Below are 23,166 nucleotides of genomic sequence, written 5' to 3'. Positions count from 1 at the left end.
AAGTCCGCTTATAATGTTAGTCACCAAATTGCTTAGTTTCAGTAAAAAGTAGGCTTATGTCTATATCAAACTAGTGCAGTGGTGGTTCTATGGTAAAATTATGGTATCAGATAGTAATTCAATGATATTTTGATACATATATACAAAATAAGATGATTATGATATAATATTTTTATTAGTAACTTTAATAGTAGGCCTAGTTAATAATCGAGTTAGTTGTCGTTGTGCACTGAATTCTGTCCAGTGAGATTTGACTCCCCGGTAAACAGAGAACATTTGTGCATATATAAACTGTCAAAGTCCAAATCAGTTATTCGTATAATTATTATCCCAGTTATGCATTACTCACATAATTCGTATGACACCAAACTGAGGCGGAACCTTCGACCACAGCCGCTGTTTTCGAGCGGCGCGCTTATTGACGGAGTTTGTCTTAGTTTCCGGGGGACCGTGTTTCCGTGAGCACGCGCTGACGGAGTTTTTCTGTGTTCGTTGTTTCGGCGTCGTTCTTTTTATTTTATAAGTAGAAAATAAAGATCACCACATAAGCGTCTAAATAAAAGGGACTATTGTTAATCAGGATCCGGAGCGGTGTTGGAGATCCATGTTTACGTGTGTCGTTCTTTCTGGATGATGGTAAGAGCGCGAGATTAGCGGTTAGCTTTAGCTTTAATCCAGAACACAAACATACACTTATCAGCGATAATTAATATAGTATTATCATAAGTACTACTGCATTATGTAGTTCTTTTCTCCTGACTTGTATTAACGGATCTCTGCGTGTTTTACAGAGTATCTGTGGTGTGTTTTGAGGTGAGGCCTCATCAGTGAGATTGTGTTTACGTGAAGCACATACGATTAAGCAACTTTTAATTCTGTGTGTGATATTTTTGGACGCAGGGAGTGACTGTTGTACTGAAAACATCAACATTACGCTACGAGCACGAGCACGTCAGTAAATTGGTAGCGCATGAATCGCACCTCGATGGCTCTGCTGATGCGGTTGTACACGATGAACCTCGATAGACCCGACTAAACTACAAAGCTCACATTGTGAGAAATGAAGCTGGTTGTCCAGTTTTGACATGTCGCCCACTCTCAGTGTAGACAGGCTCTCATGAACATCATGAAGTGAGGGTCAGTCAAAGGAGGAGATCGTTAAAGCACAGCAGAGATCATCAGACATCTGGAGAGGTCAGAGATAAGAAATCTGATTAATTTAGCAGTGAACTTTATGGAAAACGGGTAATAATAATATGTGTGTGTGTAATATGCACACATGACATGAACAGGTAATAATTAAAATAATTAAAATATTATTTTTAATCACCTTTTTTTCTATTAAAATCATCCACTATGTGCATTCATTTGACATATAATTTTTTGTAACATCATAAATGTTTTTACTGTCACTTTTGCACTTCAACTGAATGTACCCTTGTGGAATAGAGGTATTAATGTCATTTCTTTTCTTAATTTTATTTTTTAAATCATACTTCCCCCAAACGTTTGCATATGTAAACATTACCATTTTCCTTGTGTTTTTGATTAAATGAATGCAATCTTGGTTAGAAAATGAGAATTTTTATTTATTTTTTCTAAAAAATCTTAATCTTAAATCTGTGTTCTTAATCTTAATTATTCCAAACTTTAGCAGCAAAGATAATTTATCTATTTTCTCTATTATAGACACATTAATAAATAATAATATAATAATTACTAATATATAATAAAGTAATATATAAAACAATATGATTAAATATTAAAACGAAACATACAGTCTAGTATATATTATGTTTTATCTACAATAGATTTGTTATATTTTAGAGAAGTATTTATATAATCTATTATTAAATGTTTGTGCTACAAAATTACAGTTAATTCTAATTACGTTAGAGTGGATGTATATGGTGTTATTTTGTAATTATTAACTGATTGAAAATCATCAAATCTGGGTCCAGATGTTCTGCTGTTCCGTCTGAGTAGATCACTGTAAGTCATGATCTAATGGCAGAATGCTGTTAGTTGGTTACAGCACTGGCTGCGGCTCGGAGCTCCTAGCGGAATATTTTCTGTTCCTTGAGTTGTTGCCATGGATACAAGAAGGAAACCCCAGGATATAATGAACAGTAGATTCCATACAAGGAATGTTTATCCCAGGAAAAACTAGTGCTGCTGTCTTTGAGATATATCAGCAGAATCGGCATCTGATAGCAGATTCCTGTTAGTTTTCTGTTGTTTATTGACGCAGACTACACATAAGAAACTCGTTTGCTCAAATGTATCTACTCGGATTGTGTATCTCTCTTTCTTGTTCCTCAGGTTTCTTTCCTGTCTGTCGCTGTTCCCTGAGGGTCGCCTCTCCTCGTCCTCTCTCACCGCTTGACCCTATGGAGGAGTAGCTCTTGAGTGACAGGCACGAGAACCAATCAAACGTCAGGAGGAGCGTCAGACGCGCAGCGGCAGGGCCGAGAGGATGTCGTCTAACCGGACCCAGACCCCTCATGGTCTGAAGCAGATCGGGCTGGACCAGATCTGGGATGATCTGCGGGCGGGGATCCAGCAGGTGTACACCCGCCAGAGCATGGCCAAGTCACGCTACATGGAGCTCTACACGTATCCTCAATTGCCGTTTCATTCGTAATTTACTTCAAAAATTCGTCCAGTGTCTGTTGTGTCCTTAACTTCCTGATTTTCAGTCACGTGTATAATTATTGCACTAGTGTGCATCAGTCAAATCAGGCCCGCGGTGCAGGTGCCCCCCCGTCCAAACCTTCGAAGAAAACCCCCACACCTGGAGGAGCTCAGTTTGTGGGGCTGGAACTCTACAAGAGATTGAAGGAATTTCTGAAGAATTACCTTACAAACTTACTAAAGGTACATTTCAAAAATAGAGTTATTGTCCGTACAATTTGTCAGTTTTATTATATTTTTGACGAAGTTTCTTATGCTGGCCAAGGCTGAATTTCTTTGATTAAAAAATACAGTTAAAAAAAAAAAAAAAAAGGTAATATTGTGAAATATTTTTTACAATTTAAAATAACACTTTTTCTATTTGGGTATATTTCAAGATGGAATTTATTCATGCGATTCAATGCAAAATTTTCAGCATCATTACTCCAGTCTTCAGTGTCACATGATCCTTTAGAAATCATTCTAATATGCTGATTTATTGTCTATGTTGAAAACATTTTTGTGGAAACCATGATACATTTTTTTCAGGATGAATGGAGAGTTGAAAAGAGCAGCATTTATTTGAAATAGAAATCTTTTGTAACATTAAAAAAGTATTAACTGTCACTTTTGATCAATTTAATGTGTCTGCTGAAAAAAGTATTAAAAAATCTTGACCTCAAACTTACTATAGTAAACCTTTTGAAAAATTAAATGGTACTTAACCATAAGTAATCAGTATCATTGAAATGTTATTATAGTTTGTATTAATAGTTAGAACCAGTTTTTATTTTTATTTGCTGTTTTAAGTTTTGTTAAACTTTTAGTAATTTTGTGGTGTGTGTTTGCCATTTTTATTAGGGTTTGTTTTTTAATGTCTATTTTGTTTGTTGTGTTGGCAAGTGGCTGAAATTTAAATAAATTTTTTTTTAATGGTTTTTGTATATTTACTAGTGCTATCAAACGATTAATCGCGATTAATCTCATCCCGAATAAAAGTTTTTGTTTACGTAATATATGTGTGTGTACTGTGTATATTTATGTATATATAAATACACACTCATGCATGTATGTATTTAAGAAAAATGTTACGTTATATATTAAATGTATTTATATATGATATAATTTATATGAATATAAAATATACATGTAAATATTTTCAAAATATATGCTGTATGTGTGTGTCTTTATATTTACATAATAAATATACGCAGTACACACACACATTATATAAACAAAAGCTTTTATTTTGGGTGCGATTAATCGTGATTAATCATTTGACAGCACTAATATTTACCTTGTGTATTTTGTCTTTTTCGCACCAGTGACTTAAATCTATTCAACAAACTCAGATTTGTTTAGTGTTGACCATTGTGAATAACTTGAGTCAAATTCACAGCATTTAACCCAAAAGATTCAGTCATGGGCATGGCACCATAAGCTTTGTTCAAAACAAAGTTGTTCATGACCAAAATGAGTCTGTTATTATTACTCATATTTATTCAATAAATGTTGTCTAAAGAAGTCTATAAGCCCACTAAGAGACTCTAGAAGTAGTACTTATGTACCATAAATATTTTGTCCTCAATAAAACAACCAAGCAGATGCTTTGCGAACCAGCTGTAGACCATTTACAACAACTTCATTTGTGACTCTGGACCACAAAACCAGTCTTAAGTGTCAATTTTTCAAAATTGAGATTTCTACATCATCTGAAAGCCGAATAAATAAGCTTTCCATTGATGTATGGTTTGTTAGGATAAGACAATTTGGCCGAGATACAACTGTTTGAAAATCTGGAATCTGAGGGTGCCAAAAAATCAAAATACTGAGAAAATCGCCTTTAAAGTTGTCTAAATGAAGTTCTTGGCTATGCATTTTACTGATGAAAAATTAAGTTTTTATATATTTACGGTAGGAAATTCACTGAATATCTTCATGGAACATGATCTTTACTTAATATCCTAATGATTTTTGGCATAAAATAAAAATGTTAATAATTTTGACCCATACAATGTATTTTTGGCTATTGCTGAAAATATAACCCAGCAATGTAAGACTAGTTTTGTGGTCCAGGGTCACATTTAAGAACACTTAAATAAATTGAAACTCCCAGTGAACAGGTTTCTTTGACTGTTGTCTTCAGGATGGAGAGGATCTGATGGACGAGAGCGTTCTGAAGTTCTACACACAGCAGTGGGAGGATTACAGGTTCTCCAGTAAAGTGCTCAATGGGATCTGTGCTTACCTCAACCGCCACTGGGTGCGCCGGGAGTGCGACGAGGGCCGGAAAGGGATCTATGAAATCTACTCTGTAAGCACTTCTTGCTTTTCTTTTGCATTACTGCACAATTTCAATTCATAAACAATAGCACATCTTTATTTGTTGTGTTTGTGTGTTTTTCTAGCTTGCTCTGGTGACGTGGAGGGAATGTTTGTTTCGGCCTCTGAATAAGCAGGTAAGATTGGAAACAGGAAAGACGTCATATAGGACAAGGTGAGCTTAACTCTTTAAAAAATATATATTTTTGGTGCCTGTGTTCTTAGGTCACAAATGCAGTATTGAAGCTGATCGAGAAGGAGAGGAACGGAGAAACCATCAACACTAGACTCATCAGTGGTGTGGTCCAGTCCTATGGTGCGGCATCATTTACGTCATGATGGATTTCATTGCTTGTTTGTTTGAGTCTGATACATGATGTTTAGAAACAGTGCAGTTGCTCAGAAATGTTCCTCTCCATGTCTCGCAGTTGAGTTGGGTCTCAATGAGGACGATGCCTTCGCTAAAGGTCCCACTCTGTCAGTCTACAAGGAATACTTTGAGACTCAGTTCCTGGCAGACACTGAACGGTTTTACACGAGGGAAAGCACAGAGTTCCTGCAACAGAATCCTGTTACTGAGTACATGAAGAAGGTGCGGCCAAAATATCTTAACATTTACATTTTATTTTATTCAATCGTTTCTAGTTGATAATGTTTTGGGAAAATTATTATATAGGTAAATATTACTGTTATTATTTTATCGTGATATTAATACGTAACAAATGTAATTATATATTTATTAACAAATTCATTTCTTCATTGTGAGAATTTTTCACTCGATTTTAACTGCATTTTATATCTGCTTGCCTTTAATGGCTGTTTGGTCTAAATGAATGTTGGTTTGATTAAAAATAAATGAATAATATTTATTTACATTTAAGTAATAGTTTTATTCAGCTGTGATGCATTAAATTGATCAATAGTGACAGAAAAGTCATTTATAATGTTAAAAAAAATATATATATATATATATACTTTCTATTCATTCAGGAATCCTGAAAAAATTTATCACAGTTTTCTCCAAACAAACAATTGTTTTTAACATTGATTATAATGCTAATACTTGTTTCTTGAGCAGCAAATCAGCATATTAGAATAGGAATCACAGGAGTAAATTACATTTTCAAATATTCTCAAATCGAAAACTGTTATTTCAAATTGTAATATTTCACATTGTGACTGTTTTTACTGTATTTTGATCATGTAAATGCAGCCTTGGTGAGCATAAGAGACCTCTTTCAAAAACCTTTCAATATCTTGCCGAACCCAAACTTTTGAATATTAGTGTATGTTAACGTCATTAAAAGTCTGCAACTTTTATTTTATCGTGTATTATTTTGTTTACCTGTTTCACCCCATCCTAGTGTGAGGTTGAAGTGTTGATCTGTGTGTTTTGCAGGCTGAGGCACGTTTGCTGGAGGAGCAGAGGAGAGTGCAGGTTTACCTTCATGAGAGCACACAGGATGAGCTGGCCAGGAAATGTGAGCAGGTTCTCATCGAGAAGCACCTGGAGATCTTCCACACTGAGTTCCAGAACCTTCTGGACGCAGACAAGAATGAAGGTGTGAACCACAGTGAAAACTGAATGTCTGTTCATCTGTACATGAGTCACAACCGCGATTTATCCTTCCGCTCTATGTAGATCTTGGTCGCATGTACAATCTTGTGTCACGGATCACCGATGGATTGGGAGAACTAAAGAAACTTCTGGAGACGCACATTTATAATCAAGGCTTGGCAGCCATCGAGAAATGTGGGGAGTCTGCTCTCAACGTGAGTCTGTTTGGTTTGTGTTGTACATCATGCTGTCTAGCTTGAAGATCATCATGCTTTAGATCTGGTTTTTCTGACAATACATGTTTGAACCGCTATGAATTTTGTGATGTTCTTTTAGGACCCCAAAATGTATGTGCAGACAATTCTGGATGTTCACAAGAAGTACAATGCCCTGGTGATGTCAGCGTTCAACAATGATGCTGGTTTTGTGGCTGCCCTTGACAAGGTATGACCATCTTTTATATATATTTAAACTACTGTTATTTTAGTATCACTTTAGATATACTATAATAGTTTTTATTAATATTTACTATTATTGATTCAGTTTAGTTCATTTTTGTGATTCTGTGTTTTTGTAATTTTTAGTTTTTTCTATGTCTATGTTTTTTTTTTTTTTTTTTTTTTAATTTTTTTTAGTTAGTTTAGTACATCAGGTTAAACTAAATTAAAATGAGAAGTACTGCTTTGGCAACTAGCTGAAAAGTTTTTTTGATTTTATTTTACTTAACGTTTATTTTAAAAAGACAAAAACAACAAAATTCCTAAAACGTTAACTAAAATTACGGCAAATCTAAAAATAATAATTTGGTAGAATTTGTTTCTGATATGCAGAAGATTGCACTACATTAATTATGTACTACATTAATTTTCTAATTATAGTAATATACATCTAGTATTTTTCATGTAGATTTTATTTCTTTTTTGTCATGTCTAGTCATATTTTATCTTTAGGACTATGATTTGGTAGCTTTTGGATATTGAAAGTATTCAAACATGTAATTTGTCTGTTCAGGCTTGTGGGCGCTTCATCAATAATAATGCTGTTACAAAGATGGTTCAGTCCTCCAGCAAATCTCCTGAACTGCTGGCCAGATACTGCGACTCTCTGCTCAAGAAGAGGTGTGTGTTTAGGTTTTCTCTGTCTGTTTACACACGCTGTAAATGTGTTATTAAATCCCTGTGCTGAATCAATCTCTGTCTGATATTTCAGCTCCAAAAACCCAGAGGAGGCAGAACTTGAAGACACTCTGAATCAAGTGGTGCGTTTTTACTAAACTTTGCACTTTCACAGCAATTTTTGCAAGATTTAACCTAATGTCTATTGATCTTCTGTTCCTTTTTTGTAGATGGTGGTGTTTAAGTATATTGAGGACAAGGACGTGTTCCAGAAGTTCTATGCGAAGATGCTGGCCAAGCGTCTGGTCCATCAGAACAGCGCCAGCGACGACGCAGAGGCCAGCATGATCTCCAAACTAAAGGTGCAACAGTTCTCCCACAGCTTAGGAAAATATAAACATCAGTTAAAATGATCCATAAAACTTGCAGTTCTTAAAATGAGCACAGGATGCGATGTTTTACCGTACTGACCCGAATATAAGACAATGTTTTTTTCTTGGAAATACATCTGAAAAAACGCGGTCGTCTTATATTCAGGGTCTAGACTTTAACATGTCAATAATACACCCACAACAATAGGTGGCGCCAAAAAGGCATAAAACGAGTGTGCCAGAAAAGAAAAGCTTACAGCGGCACGAGTCGTGACTGTCATGTTAGCCTGATGGGACCAAACTTCCTAAATGTTATATAATTCAGACGGGCTACCTGTTATTTTTATGGTATATCAAAAAGTGTATATTTTTAAATGTCATTGTTTCGTAATGGTACATTTTACCAGTATTTGCCATACTTTCAAAACAAAAATTAAAATAGGAAAAATATGCAATATGAAAATAATTTAAGAAAAAATGTGTTTTACAGAGAGGAAAAAACTAAACAAAAGATTTGGTTTTCAAAAAGCCTTTTCCTAAAAGGTACATCTGGAAAAAGGGGGGTCGTCTTATATTCGGGTCAATACGGTATTCTTGCTCGCGTCTCTGATTTTAAACTTCAGGAGCAAACATGCCAAAAGAGTTGGAAACATTTCACTGATTCATCAATTCATATGTGATCAGAAATGTTCATTTTGTATGAAAATTTTTATGAAAAACAAGTCTTGAATATTTATTTTAACTATTTTTTTTATTTTTTTATTCTTGCCTTTTATTTGACAGTAGTATTTTCTCTATCAAATCCCTCTTTTACTTTTTACATTCATACATTTGGCAGATGCCTTTATTATAGTGTTTTATTATTATTTATATACTATTATAGTGTTTATTAATCATTTAAATTATCATTTATTTTAATATTTTTCAGTTTTAGTTATTGTCTTTTTTTATTAGGTTTTTAAAATATTTCTTTTTAGATTTCTTTTTATTTTAGTTTTAGTAATTTTAATACCTTTATTTCATTTAGTTGCCAAGGCAACATTTTTAAAGTTTAAATTTTTTTTATTTCTTCTTTTAAAGTGTTTTTTCATCTAATATTTTTCATTTTATTTTAGCATTATTTCGATTAACGAAAACAATTTTAGTTTTACCTAACAACACTTATCCAAAGTGACTTGGATTGCAATCACATTATTTATTTTTCAGTTTATCAGCATTCTCTGTTAATCAAACCCATGGCCTTAATTGGTTGCTAGCACCATTCAAAGACCGTTCATAACAAATACATACTGATTTATTTGTTTTTTGTTTATCAATTTTTTTTTTTCTATTCCGCCCAACCCTGGTGGTGTCCATGTCCTTTTTGTAGTTTTGGTTCCGTCATCAGTGGATGTGTCTAACACGGTTTGGTTTGTCATTTTTAGCAAGCGTGTGGCTTTGAATACACATCGAAACTCCAGCGCATGTTCCAGGACATTGGAGTCAGCAAAGACCTCAACGAACAGTTCAAGAAGCACCTCACAAACTCTGAGCCTTTAGACTGTAAGGCTGAGCTGCACTCTTCTTTGCTACCATATGAAATTTTATCATTTGTGTTTGAAGTCCTTTATACACGTTGTGTTGCTTCTTCTAGTGGACTTCAGCATCCAGGTGTTGAGCTCGGGGTCATGGCCCTTCCAGCAGTCCTGCACATTTGCTCTGCCATCTGAGGTAGTAAAACGAATAGGCTTGTATGTAAATCACTTGTTCTTGGTCCTTCCATGGTTTTTGTAAATCCGTGATCTGTCTCTTCCGACACAGTTGGAGAGGAGCTACCAAAGGTTCACAGCCTTCTATGCCAGCAGACACAGCGGCCGAAAGCTCACCTGGCTTTACCATCTGTCCAAAGGAGAACTGGTCACCAACTGCTTCAAAAACCGCTACACCTTACAGGTCTGACAAGAAACTGTGGTGCACTTTTTCAGGGTCCTTTGATAAATAGAAAGTTTAAAAGAACAGCATTTTATAGTATGTTATAATTGAACATAGCAAGTTATAATAGAAATCTTTTATAACATTATAAATGTCTTTACTGTCACTTTTGATCAATTTAATGCATCCTTGCTGACTAAAAGTATTAGTTTCATTCAGAAAAGGAATGTTACTGACTGCAAACTTTTGAACAGTTGTGTGAATTTGCTAAATATGCGCTAAATATGCACTAAAAGAGTTATTAATTGTATTGGTATAATCCAATTATAAGGTAATTAGTGCATTAATAGTGTATGAATATTAATCAGACTTGTGGTGTGTTTCCTTACAGGCATCTACATTTCAGATGGCCATTCTACTGCAGTATAACACAGAAGACGTTTATACAGTCCAGCAGCTGACTGACAGCACTCAGATCAAAATAGTAAGGAAACAAAAGAGGACTCTCTACAATAATGCTAAAACAAGATCCAGATATCAGTCAGATGTTGATTTTGCACACTAACAGAGCCTTTTTTTTAAATGTATTTTAGGACATATTGGTGCAGGTTTTGCAAATTTTATTGAAATCCAAGTTGCTGGTAAGCATTTTTTCTTTGTCTTTAATCAGAACAAACAAACAAAAAAAGATTCCTGCAAAGTCATTGTGAAGTAAAATTGACACAATTGAGCCTCTTTTCTCATAATATTTTTTTATTTAAATATAATTAATCAACCTCTGAAACAACTTTCCCTTTCTGCTGTTGTCATCAAGGCCATAAATAGTGTTAACCAATAGCCAAACAGCTATTTAGGTGTTATTTGTGTTATCTTTCTTAATCCACTCATACTCCATTTTGCTATGGAAAGCCCGCTATTCACAATACAATTCATTTTCTTTGGATTTTCCAGTGGAAGACCTTCCTTATATTTTGTTTTGCTCTGAAAACCTACAATTTACAGACACAAAATGGGTTGTGTGACTGCCAGTTCATGTTGACTCAACACAGGCAAATATTTAATGTAATTGTATATTTGCAGATGTTTTCAGTTGTAATCATCAGTGTGTGTCTATACAGGTTCTAGAGGACGAGAACGCAAACGTGGATGAAGTGGAATTCAAACCCGACACCCTCATAAAACTCTTCCTGGGCTATAAAAAGTAGGTCATATGAGTGCATCTCATCTTGCAAACAGTTATGAATCTATATTTAATGTTTCACATTTTGTGCTTTAGAATGTAGCAGAGCAAATTAATTTGTGAATATTGATGGCTGAGGCATTTTCTCCCCAGTAAAAAACTAAGAGTGAACATTAACGTGCCAATGAAGACGGAGCAGAAACAGGAACAGGAAACGACCCATAAAAACATTGAAGAGGACAGGAAACTCCTGATTCAGGTATCATGGCCAAGTCTCCTGTGCTCACCAAGGCTGAATGTATTTGATGAAAAATACAGTAAAAAAACTGTAATATTGAGGAATAAAGTTACAATTTAAAATAACCGTTTTCTGTTTGAATATACACTTTTATTGTGGCCAGCCTAAGGCACACCTGTGCAATAATCATGCTGTCTAATCAGCATCTTGATACGCCACACCTGTGAGGTGGATGGAGTATCTCGGCAAAGGAGAAGTACTCACTAACACAGATTTAGACAGATTTGTGAACAATATTTGAGAGAAATAGGCCTTTTGTGTACATAGAAAAAGTCTTATATCTTTGAGTTCAGCTCATGAAAAATGGGGGCAAAAACAAAAGTGTTGCGTTTATAATTTTGTTCAGTGTATGTTAAAATATAATTTACTCCTGTGATCAAAGCTGAATTTTCAGCATCATTACTCCAGTCTACAGCGTCACATGATCCTTCAGAAATCATTCTAATATGCTGATTTCCCGCTCAATAAACATTTCTGATTATGTTGAGAACAGTTGTGCTGCTTAGTATTTTTGTGAAAACCATGATACATTTGACTTTTTTCAGGATACTTTAATGAATAGAATGTTCAAATGAATAGCATTTATTTGAAATAAATCTTTGGTAACATTATAAATGTCTTTACTGTCACTTTTGATCAATTTAGTGTGTTCTTGCGGAATAAAAGTATTCATTTCTGTCAAAAAAAACAAAAACACATTCAGTAAATTGCAAAAAACACTCTTAAGTATTAGTTATGTGTGTTTGAACTAGCATACTATGTTTAAGTGTTCCTCTATGTGCAGGCGGCCATAGTGAGAATCATGAAGATGAGAAAGGTTCTGAAGCATCAGCAGCTTCTGGCTGAGGTTCTGAATCAGCTTTCATCCCGGTTCAAACCCAGAGTCCCTGTAATCAAGGTCAGTTGATCCTGTTCTACAAATCTAGTCTGCTTAACAGTTTTTACAGTGTTTCTGTGACTATTAAAAAGTCTTAATTTGCCCTTCCTCAAATGAAGGACTTAATGTTGTTGAATCCACTGCAAATAAATAAATAAATCTTCCGCAGTATTTTTCTTTTTCCAATACAAATGTCTAAACATCCTTAAATCAAGATACATTTGCTTGAGATGTGAACTAAACATATGAAGTCTTGTTCTCTAAGAAAACAACAAAATTGTTTATGCTCAAGTCAAGAAAATGTCAAGGGTCAGTGAAAACTAGTTTTCTCTTTTAAATAGATTTTTCTGAGCCCATTGACAGATTTGTTCACGTTTTAATCAGAAACTCACTTCATTTTGATTAATTTCTCTTTGTATCTTAATTTTGCTTTTCATTCTTGAAAAATAACAAAAATATTGAGAACATTTATTTTTGCAGTACGGTAAAAGTTATGGTTGGACGGTTTTTGTTTGTTTTTTTACTTTCAAGTATTGATAATACAAGACATTTATATTTAGAGGCCATTTTGACGTATTTATTCATTAAACTTTCTTGACTTGGTCTTAAATTCACCATCATAAAACCTGCAGAAACCCTGTTTAACCAGCACAGAATAGCACTCATATGTACATTGGGTTGTTATGTTTTGCAGAAGTGCATTGACATCCTCATAGAGAAGGAATATCTGGAGCGGGTGGATGGAGAGAAGGACACCTACAGCTACTTGGCCTAAACATTTCTTCGCTCCTCCACGTCTTTACTGTCTGTCTGTCTCTCTCACTCTCACTTTTTTTTTTTTTTTTTTTTAAGTTGTCTCTCTGGTAATAAATATCATTCCTCTTGATGTTCGGCCTGTGTTGAGTTTAAAAAGCAGAAGGACTAACAGAAGAGGAGAGTGTGTGCGCGTCAGTGAATGTGTTTGTGCGAGAGACAGACTTTACTGCTGCCCTGCATTATGGACAGACCGCATTGGAAATGTACATACAAACAGAGACCTCGAGCTTTAATCTCGCAAAGTAAAACATTGCAGGTTTTAAAAACCCAATCAGAAATAAACCCTACACATTAAGCATGTTATTGCCTATCAGCATTTAAATGAAGAAAAAATGAACAACGATGCATTGAAATCTTAGCAATGAGGGGCTTCAGAGATGTTTTAAGAGAAGAAAAGAAATCATTTAGGAAAAGGTGCAATTTTAGCTGCACTTTCCAAGAACGAACGAGTTGGACAGGTTTGTAGATGGACAGGTTTGTAGACGTGCTGTCTGCATTGTTACCTGCTACCGGAAACCCATTTGTATAGTGTGGTTCACTTTTTTAAATGTGTGTTAAATAAAAGAATTAAAAGTTTCTGTATGTATTTCTGATGCTGTGGAGTCACTACGTGAAGCAAAAGAGCCTTAAGACAATGTTATGATTATTCAAATATAATCATGCATGTTCAGGACATCTCTGTTAGCCATTTTTCATGAACAGGGTATAAAATACAGGCTGAAACTCCAAATGGTCACTGAAATGTCAAGCTCCATCCTCATGAGGTCAAAATAAATATGTAAACTCTTCTGTATTAAATTAATATTTTATGAGGGTTATAATTTTGCTTGCAGTATTTACATGCAGTTTCAAAATTATTATTTTTTTTACTGCAATAAACAAAATTGTGCTATATATAAAATAATGAAATTGAAAAAGTTGCAGCGTAAACTACATTAAGTTGAAACTCAATAGCAGCTATTTCGTTAAAATGTTTTTTTTATTATTTTTTTTTTGTTTTTTTATAAAAGTACTTTTTTTTGCTTCTAAGTTGAATGGTTGGACCAAATTCTGTTTTTAATTGGTTAATTCAAATAATTTTTGACTACAGTTAATATAATGTCAATTCAATAGATTAACAAAATTTTGATTGCTACGTTAAACATTTATAGCTACATTAATTTTGTGTTAGATAGGCCTAATGATTTCGCAAACATACCTTATGGATTAATTTATTTAACAAAACATTGAATTTGTGCCTGTAATATTTTATAAAAGAAATGTTACAGAAATTAGTAGAAAGTAGCCTACTAATAATGTCTATTATGTTGGGGTTTTTTTTAGCCTATTAAATTGTTAATTTGAGATTCGCTCCGACCGAATCATTGAATCAGTGAGTTGTGACTCGTCAAGAGCCGGAATCGTATTTGTAAATACTGGTTCATCGAAAAGAATCGGCTCAGAAGAATGATTCGTCGCGAATCATAAGTGTTTCGGAGCGAGTCTCATTTTCTTCAAATAACGTGGGGAACGATGTTTTTATGAGACTTGGTAGATTAAAAGGTAAGATATTGTAGTTTAGAATGTAGTAAAGTCTAAGTTATATGGAAATACTCCGATAAATTATATTTGAAAAATGTACTTCGTAAGTATTGCGATAGCATACAGCGCGAATAAAAATACAGCTGAAACTCATTCGTAAGTGGGAAAATGCGTCATTACGTCGACGTTGTGACGCATGTATATGATTGGCTGGCTCAGCCGCTACCTTGTACAGGTGTGTGTGTGTGTGTGTGAGAGCGTGAGAGAGGCGAGTGTGTACCTGATGGAGCCCGGAGTGGAAGCTGCGCCCGCGGGCGTGCAAGTGCGCGATGACCTGTCCGAGAAATGTCAGAAGTTATTTCTGGAGTTTTTGGAAGAGTGAGGGCAATTGGTTGTAGTACTTTTACACGAAGTGCTAAATGAACGTCGCTTGTAAAATGTGTCTTAATTAGGTTTCAGGATAAAACCGGCGATGCTTTATATCTGTCTGACGCGCAAGAGCTGATCAGACCGGAGAGAAACACACTGACCGTGAGCTTCAGCAACATCGAGCACTACAACCAGCAGCTCGCCACCACCGTTCAAGAGGAGTACTACAGGTGAACAGCCACAACAAGATGTGTATCTCAAGTTTGCCTCATTATTTGCGCTTATAATAATATTTATTGTCCCAAAAACAGTTGATGTTCAAATTAGGCCTGTAATTAAATACAAAAAATACTTTTATTTCTTTTAATGAAATTATATATCTATGACTGTTCGTTATAAATGTTTAATTTCAATTCAACAACCCTACAAAAAAACTAATGTTGACTTTCTGGAAGTAAGAATATACCAAACATACAAAATAATAGTCAGAAAATGTTTAATGTATTACCTTTGGCAAATAAATAAAGTATAAGTTAGCAACTTTTAATGGTCATTTTGTTCATTATCATATACAATGGTAGCATCATGGTCATTTTCGAGCGTTTATGTCTGATTAGAAAATTATCATTTGGTGAATTAATAAATTGTCGGTTTGCTGCAGAGCTTCATCTTAACTTCATATTTTCACTGCCATCTGTAACATTTTTCCAGGGTTTATCCATATCTCTGCCGAGCAGTTCGCCACTTTGCCAGAGATCATGGAAATATTCCACCATCCAAAGAGTTTTATGTGGCTTTTTCAGACTTTCCATCGAGGCAAAAGTATGTATTTCAGTTCATCCACTCCATAGTGCTCATATCATGCTTGTAATTAGGGCTGCAAAACGATTAATCGATTCAAAATAAAAGTTTGTTTACATACTGCATGTGTGTACTGTGTATATACACACACACACACACACACACACACACATATGTATGTATTTATATGTAAACACTTGTATATAATTTATATTATATATAAATATTTTATATATAAATCTAACATTTTTCCTTGATATATATACATGTATGTAAATGTATACACAGTACACACACACATAGTATGTAAACATAAACTTTTATTTTGAATCGATTAATCACAATTAATTGTTTTGCAGTCCTGCTTGTAATTTCATTTTATTTTTATCATTGTAATTTTTTAAACTGCAATTTAATTTTGCACCCTCTTTTTGACCTTTATAATTTAACTGACATTTCTTTATATGTTAGACTATATTATAATATACATGTGTATGTAAATTGCTTCTGTTATGACTGACTGACCACTTTGCATGTGAAATGAGTAAGGTCATCTGCTCTGTGCTGTGCAGGATCCGTGAGCTCTCCACCGCCCGCATTGGCACTCTGTTACGCATCAGTGGTCAGGTGGTGCGAACCCACCCCGTGCACCCAGAGCTGGTCAGCGGCACCTTCCTCTGTCTGGACTGTCAGTCTGTCATCAAAGACGTGGAGCAGCAGTTCAAATACACACAGCCGACCATCTGCAAGAACCCTGTGTGTGCCAACCGCCGCCGCTTCATGCTTGACACCAACAAGTCCCGCTTCGTTGACTTCCAGAAAGTAAGAATGTGGTGATTTTAACAATTTCAACTACAAAATTTTCTGAAAGCATCCAAAGAAAGGTATTTTTACTGGTGATTTTTAACAATTTTTAGTGGCCATTTCCTTTAAGTGAAACTTTGCTCTTAAAGCAAATGTTTCATAATGGTTTCCTAATTTTACATTTTTACCTAAATTACATTGCTGATATTTTTCATTTTTATCTGGCAGGGCACTTAAATGACTTAAATATATTAAATCTGATAATTTCCAGGTGTTGATCACAAAAAAACCTGACATTATACTGAATGTGGAATCTTTATTTATATGATAATATGCTCATTTCGAAATTAAAATTATTGTCTTTTTTTTAAAGCTGCTTTAGAGCTGAAATTTGTATTCCTTTCATAATTAAAGAAATTTGCTACATTCAAACTGTTATTTTCTTTTTTATTACTGTAATACAGCTTTGAAACCGTCTGTATTGCATGAAGTTCTGTATACATTATAGTGATGCACTGAAATTTAAGCTATTGGAAATATTCGGTTAAAATAGCAACCAAAAAAAAATACAAAATTTGTGCGTTTAATACAGTCTTTCCTTATTTGCACATTATTTTTGCACGTTCATCTTTCTTGCCAAAATTTAATATGCTATACCGTCTAAATATTGTGGTGGTGTTTTTTTTTTTCCCCCTTAAATGGTCTAATGTGTTTATATGTTGATCTGAGAAGTAATTGATCTTAAACCCTCTTGACTTCATCAGGTGCGCATCCAGGAGACGCAGGCGGAGCTGCCACGAGGCTCCATTCCTCGCAGTGTGGAGGTGATTCTGAGGGCGGAGGCCGTGGAAACCGCACAAGCAGGAGATCGCTGTGACTTCACCGGCACACTGATAGTTGTGCCTGATGTGTCCGCCATGGCGCTCGCTGGTACTGATCTGTGTTTCTATTAATACGAGAGAGTTGATTGCTGGGTTTGTCTTTACTGTTTGATAACAAATAGGAAGCCATATGCTGACGTGCCTATTGTGAGTAAATGCATTTATTATCTGTGCTTTTCAGGCATTTTTGAATATGATTTCTCATCTTTGTAGGCACACGTGCAGAAACCAGCAGCAGGGTGACTGGGAAGGAGGGCTTTGAGGCTGATGGCATTCAGGGGCTCAAGGCTTTGGGTGTCCGAGAACTCTCCTACAGACTGGCCTTCCTGGCTAACTATGTGGCCCCAACCAACCCACGGGTGAGAGCCGTTTATCACAACACAAACTGTAACTGATATTTGTTTAAGGTGGCCATATGTGCCATTCATACGGGACACGTCCTGGCCAGGATTTTAATGTTGCCTAAAGCATCCAAAGTAGTTTGACCAACAACATGCAGGTATTGTACATAATCGACCAATTGTGGCGCTGCGCGTGAGAAGGTGAGATCTACAGAGAACATGAATGTCACACAGCAATCTACCTGCACAGTGCAAACAGCCAAAACCTGGGTATTTTAGGCTATATAGAAATCCTGGCAAGGACGCGTCCCGTAAAAATGGCCCTTATGGTCACACTATATTTATTGCTTTGCATATATAATATTTATGCCTTTACTGGGCATTTACTGTTAACTGATAAAAAAAACAAAACATGAGATTAGTTCAGAACCTGTTGCTCTGTTTTATTTTATTTTATTTTTTTAATTTTGTTCCTCTGTGTTCTCTTAGTTTGGAGGGAAGGAACTTCGTCAGGAGGATCAGACAGCTGAGAGCGTGAAGAACCAGATGACCGTGCAGGAATGGGAGAAAGTGTTTGAGATGAGCCAAGACAAGAATCTCTATCACAACCTCTGCACAAGTCTCTTTCCCACCATTCACGGTCAGTTCTCAATGATCATTGGTCACAGGATATTCTGTTCACCTTATTTTGCAATGCTGAATTAAGACTTTTTCTATCTATAGTTAAATAACTAGAAGAAAATATAACGTGCACAAACAGTGAAACCAATGCATTTATGACAAGTAATTCAAATAATATGATTAATTTATCAAGCAGCATAACACTGTATTTGTACTTCTGTACGTCAATGACACTGAATGCCTCACACATTCAAATTACAAATAACTACAAATGTGCTTGCATTAAAAATAAGGTGGATAGAAAATATATTAAGAGTTTGAGGCACATTTAGTATCAAGTACAGAAGATTTTCTTTATCACAACCGAAATTGGAGATAACCGTGAGAATAAAGTGGAATATACAAGTTGCGTCTTCTACGTTAAACTGACAGCTGCTTGGTTAATGAATTTGGCTTTGTTTTTCAGGTAATGATGAAATTAAACGTGGGATTCTGCTGATGTTATTTGGTGGTGTTGCCAAGACGACCATGGAGGGAACGTCTTTACGTGGCGACGTCAACGTGTGCATAGTTGGAGACCCGAGTACATCTAAGAGCCAATTTCTCAAGTAAATAAAATGAGCGAGAAACAATTTTGCTGACAGTTTAAATGTAAAATACAGATGACCGAAGTGTCTGATGGCTGGATTGGGATGTATTTGTTTGTTTTCTCTCAGACATGTAGAGGATTTCGCCCCCAGAGTGGTGTACACCAGCGGTAAAGCCAGCAGTGCCGCCGGTCTGACCGCTGCTGTGGTCAAAGATGAGGAGTCGCATGAGTTTGTCATTGAAGCAGGAGCCCTCATGTTGGCCGATAATGTATATTATCTATTACTATTAATGACAAGTCTCTCTGGTGGTGTTAATAGCTGTATTGATATATAATCACACAATTTTGAGCAAATTGTGTAGCCCTACAAACAAGCACAGCAAATGTGAATTCTTTTTTTTTTAAATCTAATTTAAAATTCCAAAATTCTAAATTTTTATCAGAAAAATTGCAATTAGATTTTTCTTTTTGTTTTTCTTTGCTGGCCCAACATATTTAATGTGTATTTTATGTCTATAGGGGGTTTGTTGTATTGATGAATTTGACAAGATGGACCTTAAGGACCAGGTGGCCATTCATGAAGCCATGGAGCAGCAGACCATCTCCATCACAAAGGCGGGCGTTAAGGTCTCTCTCTCTCTCTCTCTCTCTCTCTCTCTCTCTCTCTCTGACATGTCTAATGTCTGAAAATATTGTCTATTTAATCCGTAATCCATCTTGTCTGACCTTTATGTGTGTTCAAGGCCACTCTGAATGCTCGCACCTCCATACTGGCTGCTGCAAACCCCATAGATGGTAGATACAACCGCGCCAAGTCTCTCAAACAGAACATCAACATGTCTGCACCTATCATGTCCAGATTTGATCTCTTCTTCATACTGGTGGATGAATGCAATGAGGTAAAATCTTTCAGCATTTCATTTCTTAAAATTTGGGTCATACATTTAAAAAAAAAAGAAAGAAAGAAATGAATGCCTTTATTCAGCAAATATGAATGGTTTTATTCAGGGGTGTGCTTAACTGATTTATTTAAAAATGTATCGCCTGAATGTATTTTAGAATTTTTGTCTAGTGTACATCTGAAATGTCTTTTTATAACCTTAATTGTATACCTACCTTGTATAATTTATTCAGAGATCGCCATGAAAATAGGCTTGATGCTGGCATGGCGTTAAAAAGTGAATAAATCAATTCAGCAAAGATGCATTAAATTGTTCAAAAGTGACAGTAAAGACCTTCATGATGTTACTAAAGATTTCTACCATTTCAAATAAGTGCTCTTCTTGTGAAATTTGTATTCATTTAAAGAATCCTGGAAAAAAGTACAATGGTTTCCACAAAAAAATTTAGCATCACGACTGTTTTTAATATTGATAAGAAGAAATGTTTCTTGAGCAGCAAATCAACATATTAGAATGATTTCAGAAGAATCATGTGACACTGAAGACTGGAGTAATGATGCTGAAATTTTCAGCTTTGGATCACTGGATTAAATTACGTTTTAAAATGTATTCAAATAGAAAAGTTATTTTAAATTGAAATAATATTTTACTGTTTTTACTGTATTTTTTTATTTATTTGCCTTGGTGAGCAGAAGAGACATCTGACTCCACTTTTGAATGCTGTTGTGCATATGTAAAGTAAAGAGAGAAACAAAATACTTTTATTTATTTGTTCTTCTACCAGGTTACAGACTACGCCATCGCCCGGCGGATTGTAGATCTTCATGCTAGAAACGTTGAGTCGGTAGAAAGAGTTTACAGTACTGAAGAAGTCCAGAGATACATACTGTTCGCCCGGCAGTTTCAGCCAAAGGCAGGATGCTATACGTTGTTCCAATTGCTATTCACCAAAACCTTGTCCTTTGCTGTAGATCTTTTTTGTTTGTCATTTTTGGAGCTAGACATTCAGAATAAAGTCATACAGGTTTGGAATGACATAAATTATGATTAATTGACCTCATAACCCTACATCTGTAGATCACCCCGGAGGCTCGGGAGTTCGTGGTGGACCAGTACAAGCGTCTGCGGCAGCGGGACGGAGGTGGAACCACCAAATCAGCCTGGCGGATCACAGTGAGGCAGCTGGAGAGCATGTTGCGTCTGTCTGAGGCCATGGCCAGACTCTACTGCTCAGACGAGGTGTGTATTTGCCATATGGTGGATGATGTTCCCATAAACGGTTTCAACATGCACCAATATGCATCAAACAAAGCTTATGTAAAGTTTGGAATGTGTCCTCCTCCTCTTCCTTTGGAAAGGTTCAACCCAAACACGTGAAAGAGGCGTTTAGACTCCTAAATAAGTCTATTATTCGTGTGGACTCCCCTGACATTAATTTTGGCCAGGAGCAGGATGATGACAATGTGAATGGTGAGATGGGCAGCTTTTGTACTATTTAGTCCTTTTTTTGTGAAACAAGTCCATTTGTCAAACATCTCAGTATAATAAATCTCTACTCTAACAGTAAAAAATAAGCTTTATTTGTTTGCAAACAATTGTCCAAATACTTTGTCTGTCACAAGTATCACTTTACCAGCAATGGTTTCATAAAATTCAAACATCAGAGATCATGACTGTAAAATGACTGATTTGGGTTGTTCTTCCACAGATCAGAATGACCTGTTTGGTAAAGAGACAGAAGGTCAGAACTTAGCTGAAGTGAACGGCCGTCCGGTGGAGGCCATGGACACTGATGTGGAAAAGCAGGAGAAGCCAGCGGCAGCCAAACCTGCTCTCAGAATGTCATTCGCCGAGTACAAGAGGGTCTCCAACCTGCTGGTGCTGCACATGCAAAAGATGGAACAACGTGAGCCCTGATTTTTCCATTGCTATAACAATGTCTGTCCATCCATTTTATACCTTTTTACATTTTTTATTTATATATATATATATATATATATATATATATATATATATATATATATATATTTTTTACATTATATTTTATTAGTTATTTATTGTAATATTAAATGAAACGAAATATTATTTAATTTAATTATTTTGTATTTATTTATTTCAAAGGAGAGAGTCAGTCTGTCATTTTTTTATATTGCAATTTAAACCATGCTTTACTGTATAATTCTTAAAGTGACCTTTCAACTTACTGATTAACAATTTTCTTAGTTTGGGCTAATTTTTGGAATTAATTTTGATCTCAAATGATTCCGGGCACCAGGTTGTGTAGTTAAAGTTATAAAGAGCATATACTGAACAATGAAATAAACATGTATAATCTGCTTTTTTTTACTTGCTCTATTTGTGTTTTTAGTGGATGAGGAGTCGTCTCTGAAGAAAAGCGAACTCATTAACTGGTACCTGAAGGAAATGGAGAGTGAAATTGATTCAGAAGCTGAACTCGTTGCAAAGAAGAATCTCATTGAGAAAGTGCTGTACAGACTCATCCATTATGTTAGTTTGCACGTATCACTCTTTAATCAGCTTAAATGCATGGTTTACTTGAACTGAAGCAGTGTAACATGTCCGCAATGTTTTCTTTTTAAGGATCATATCATCATAGAGCTGACTAAAACAGGACTGAAGAAGATCAGTGAGGATGGAGATGAGCCGGTCATGGAGGAGGATCCATTTATGGTGGTGAATCCCAATTATATACTGGAAGACTAGTCAAGCTGGCTTTAAAAACCTTGATCATTTTTACCTACTGATGCTTCTATAATCTTAAATCATGACTAATGTAATATGCAACGTTTTTGATTGAGTGAATCAGAAAAAAATAAACAGATTTTTGCATTTGTCATTTGTTTTTTTTGAACACTAGATGGCGGTGGATATCTTTAAATATTGACAAGTACATTAAAAACAAAGTGCAGTAGAAAACGTTTTAAACCTATCAAACCATCATATAGTTGGCAAATTGCACACAGCAATTGCTAAAGTTATGTTTATGAAGTGATGGGTAATTTCACAAAAATGAAAAAGCACTTACAATAGGCTATTTACTTGATCTCTGTCCGATATGAACATGACGGCATCATAGATGATATTGCTGATGATCTTTTTTTTTGCAAATCACAACTTTTTTTTTTTTTTTAATGGTTTTCTTCTAAAATGAGGTTCAGCTGCTGGGACCTATTTAATTTGTCACCAATCGACTAA

The 23,166-nt window shown here is 35.3% G+C and overlaps 2 protein-coding genes across 2 annotated transcripts; both read left to right on the top strand.

Annotated features, from left to right (window-relative positions):
• Positions 1-418: 418 nt before the first annotated feature.
• Positions 419-13,697, top strand: cul1a (cullin 1a). Its single transcript, XM_058751883.1, has 22 exons — positions 419-636; positions 2,323-2,616; positions 2,700-2,877; positions 4,820-4,987; positions 5,082-5,132; positions 5,221-5,311; positions 5,424-5,587; positions 6,395-6,557; positions 6,638-6,768; positions 6,890-6,997; positions 7,565-7,671; positions 7,763-7,811; positions 7,899-8,030; positions 9,464-9,581; positions 9,673-9,749; positions 9,840-9,971; positions 10,342-10,434; positions 10,544-10,591; positions 11,069-11,151; positions 11,284-11,389; positions 12,213-12,326; positions 13,000-13,697. Exons 2-22 carry the CDS (start codon positions 2,477-2,479, stop codon positions 13,078-13,080), a joined length of 2,334 nt encoding a protein of 777 aa, XP_058607866.1. The 5' UTR covers positions 419-636; positions 2,323-2,476; the 3' UTR covers positions 13,081-13,697.
• A 1,128-nt stretch (positions 13,698-14,825) lies between these two features.
• Positions 14,826-22,814, top strand: mcm6l (MCM6 minichromosome maintenance deficient 6, like). The gene is made up of 17 exons (XM_058751871.1): positions 14,826-15,020; positions 15,095-15,241; positions 15,723-15,833; positions 16,385-16,634; positions 17,381-17,546; positions 17,711-17,856; positions 18,328-18,478; positions 18,926-19,067; positions 19,176-19,317; positions 19,568-19,675; positions 19,792-19,947; positions 20,735-20,863; positions 21,028-21,189; positions 21,309-21,420; positions 21,659-21,856; positions 22,319-22,458; positions 22,552-22,814. The coding sequence occupies exons 1-17, from the start codon at positions 14,839-14,841 to the stop codon at positions 22,672-22,674; spliced, it is 2,565 nt and encodes an 854-aa protein (XP_058607854.1). The 5' UTR covers positions 14,826-14,838; the 3' UTR covers positions 22,675-22,814.
• Positions 22,815-23,166: the final 352 nt, after the last annotated feature.

This window comes from Onychostoma macrolepis, chromosome 02 (genome assembly GCF_012432095.1).
Source record: "Onychostoma macrolepis isolate SWU-2019 chromosome 02, ASM1243209v1, whole genome shotgun sequence".
NCBI lineage: Eukaryota > Metazoa > Chordata > Actinopteri > Cypriniformes > Cyprinidae > Onychostoma > Onychostoma macrolepis.
The sequence above is the reverse complement of the archived record's forward strand: the minus strand, read 5'-3'. Positions and strand labels throughout refer to the sequence as shown.

Bases quoted from the DNA above. Each gene is read 5' to 3' on its own strand.
- cul1a (XM_058751883.1), top strand. From the start codon at position 2,477: ATGTCGTCTAACCGGACCCAGACCCCTCATGGTCTGAAGCAGATCGGG. The intron at 7,812-7,898 runs GTGCGTTTTTAC...CCTTTTTTGTAG, and splicing joins AAGACACTCTGAATCAAGTG to ATGGTGGTGTTTAAGTATAT. The intron at 9,750-9,839 runs GTAGTAAAACGA...CTTCCGACACAG, and splicing joins CATTTGCTCTGCCATCTGAG to TTGGAGAGGAGCTACCAAAG.
- mcm6l (XM_058751871.1), top strand. From the start codon at position 14,839: ATGTATATGATTGGCTGGCTCAGCCGCTACCTTGTACAGGTGTGTGTG. The intron at 15,834-16,384 runs GTATGTATTTCA...TGTGCTGTGCAG, and splicing joins GACTTTCCATCGAGGCAAAA to GATCCGTGAGCTCTCCACCG. The intron at 19,318-19,567 runs GTATATTATCTA...TTATGTCTATAG, and splicing joins CCCTCATGTTGGCCGATAAT to GGGGTTTGTTGTATTGATGA.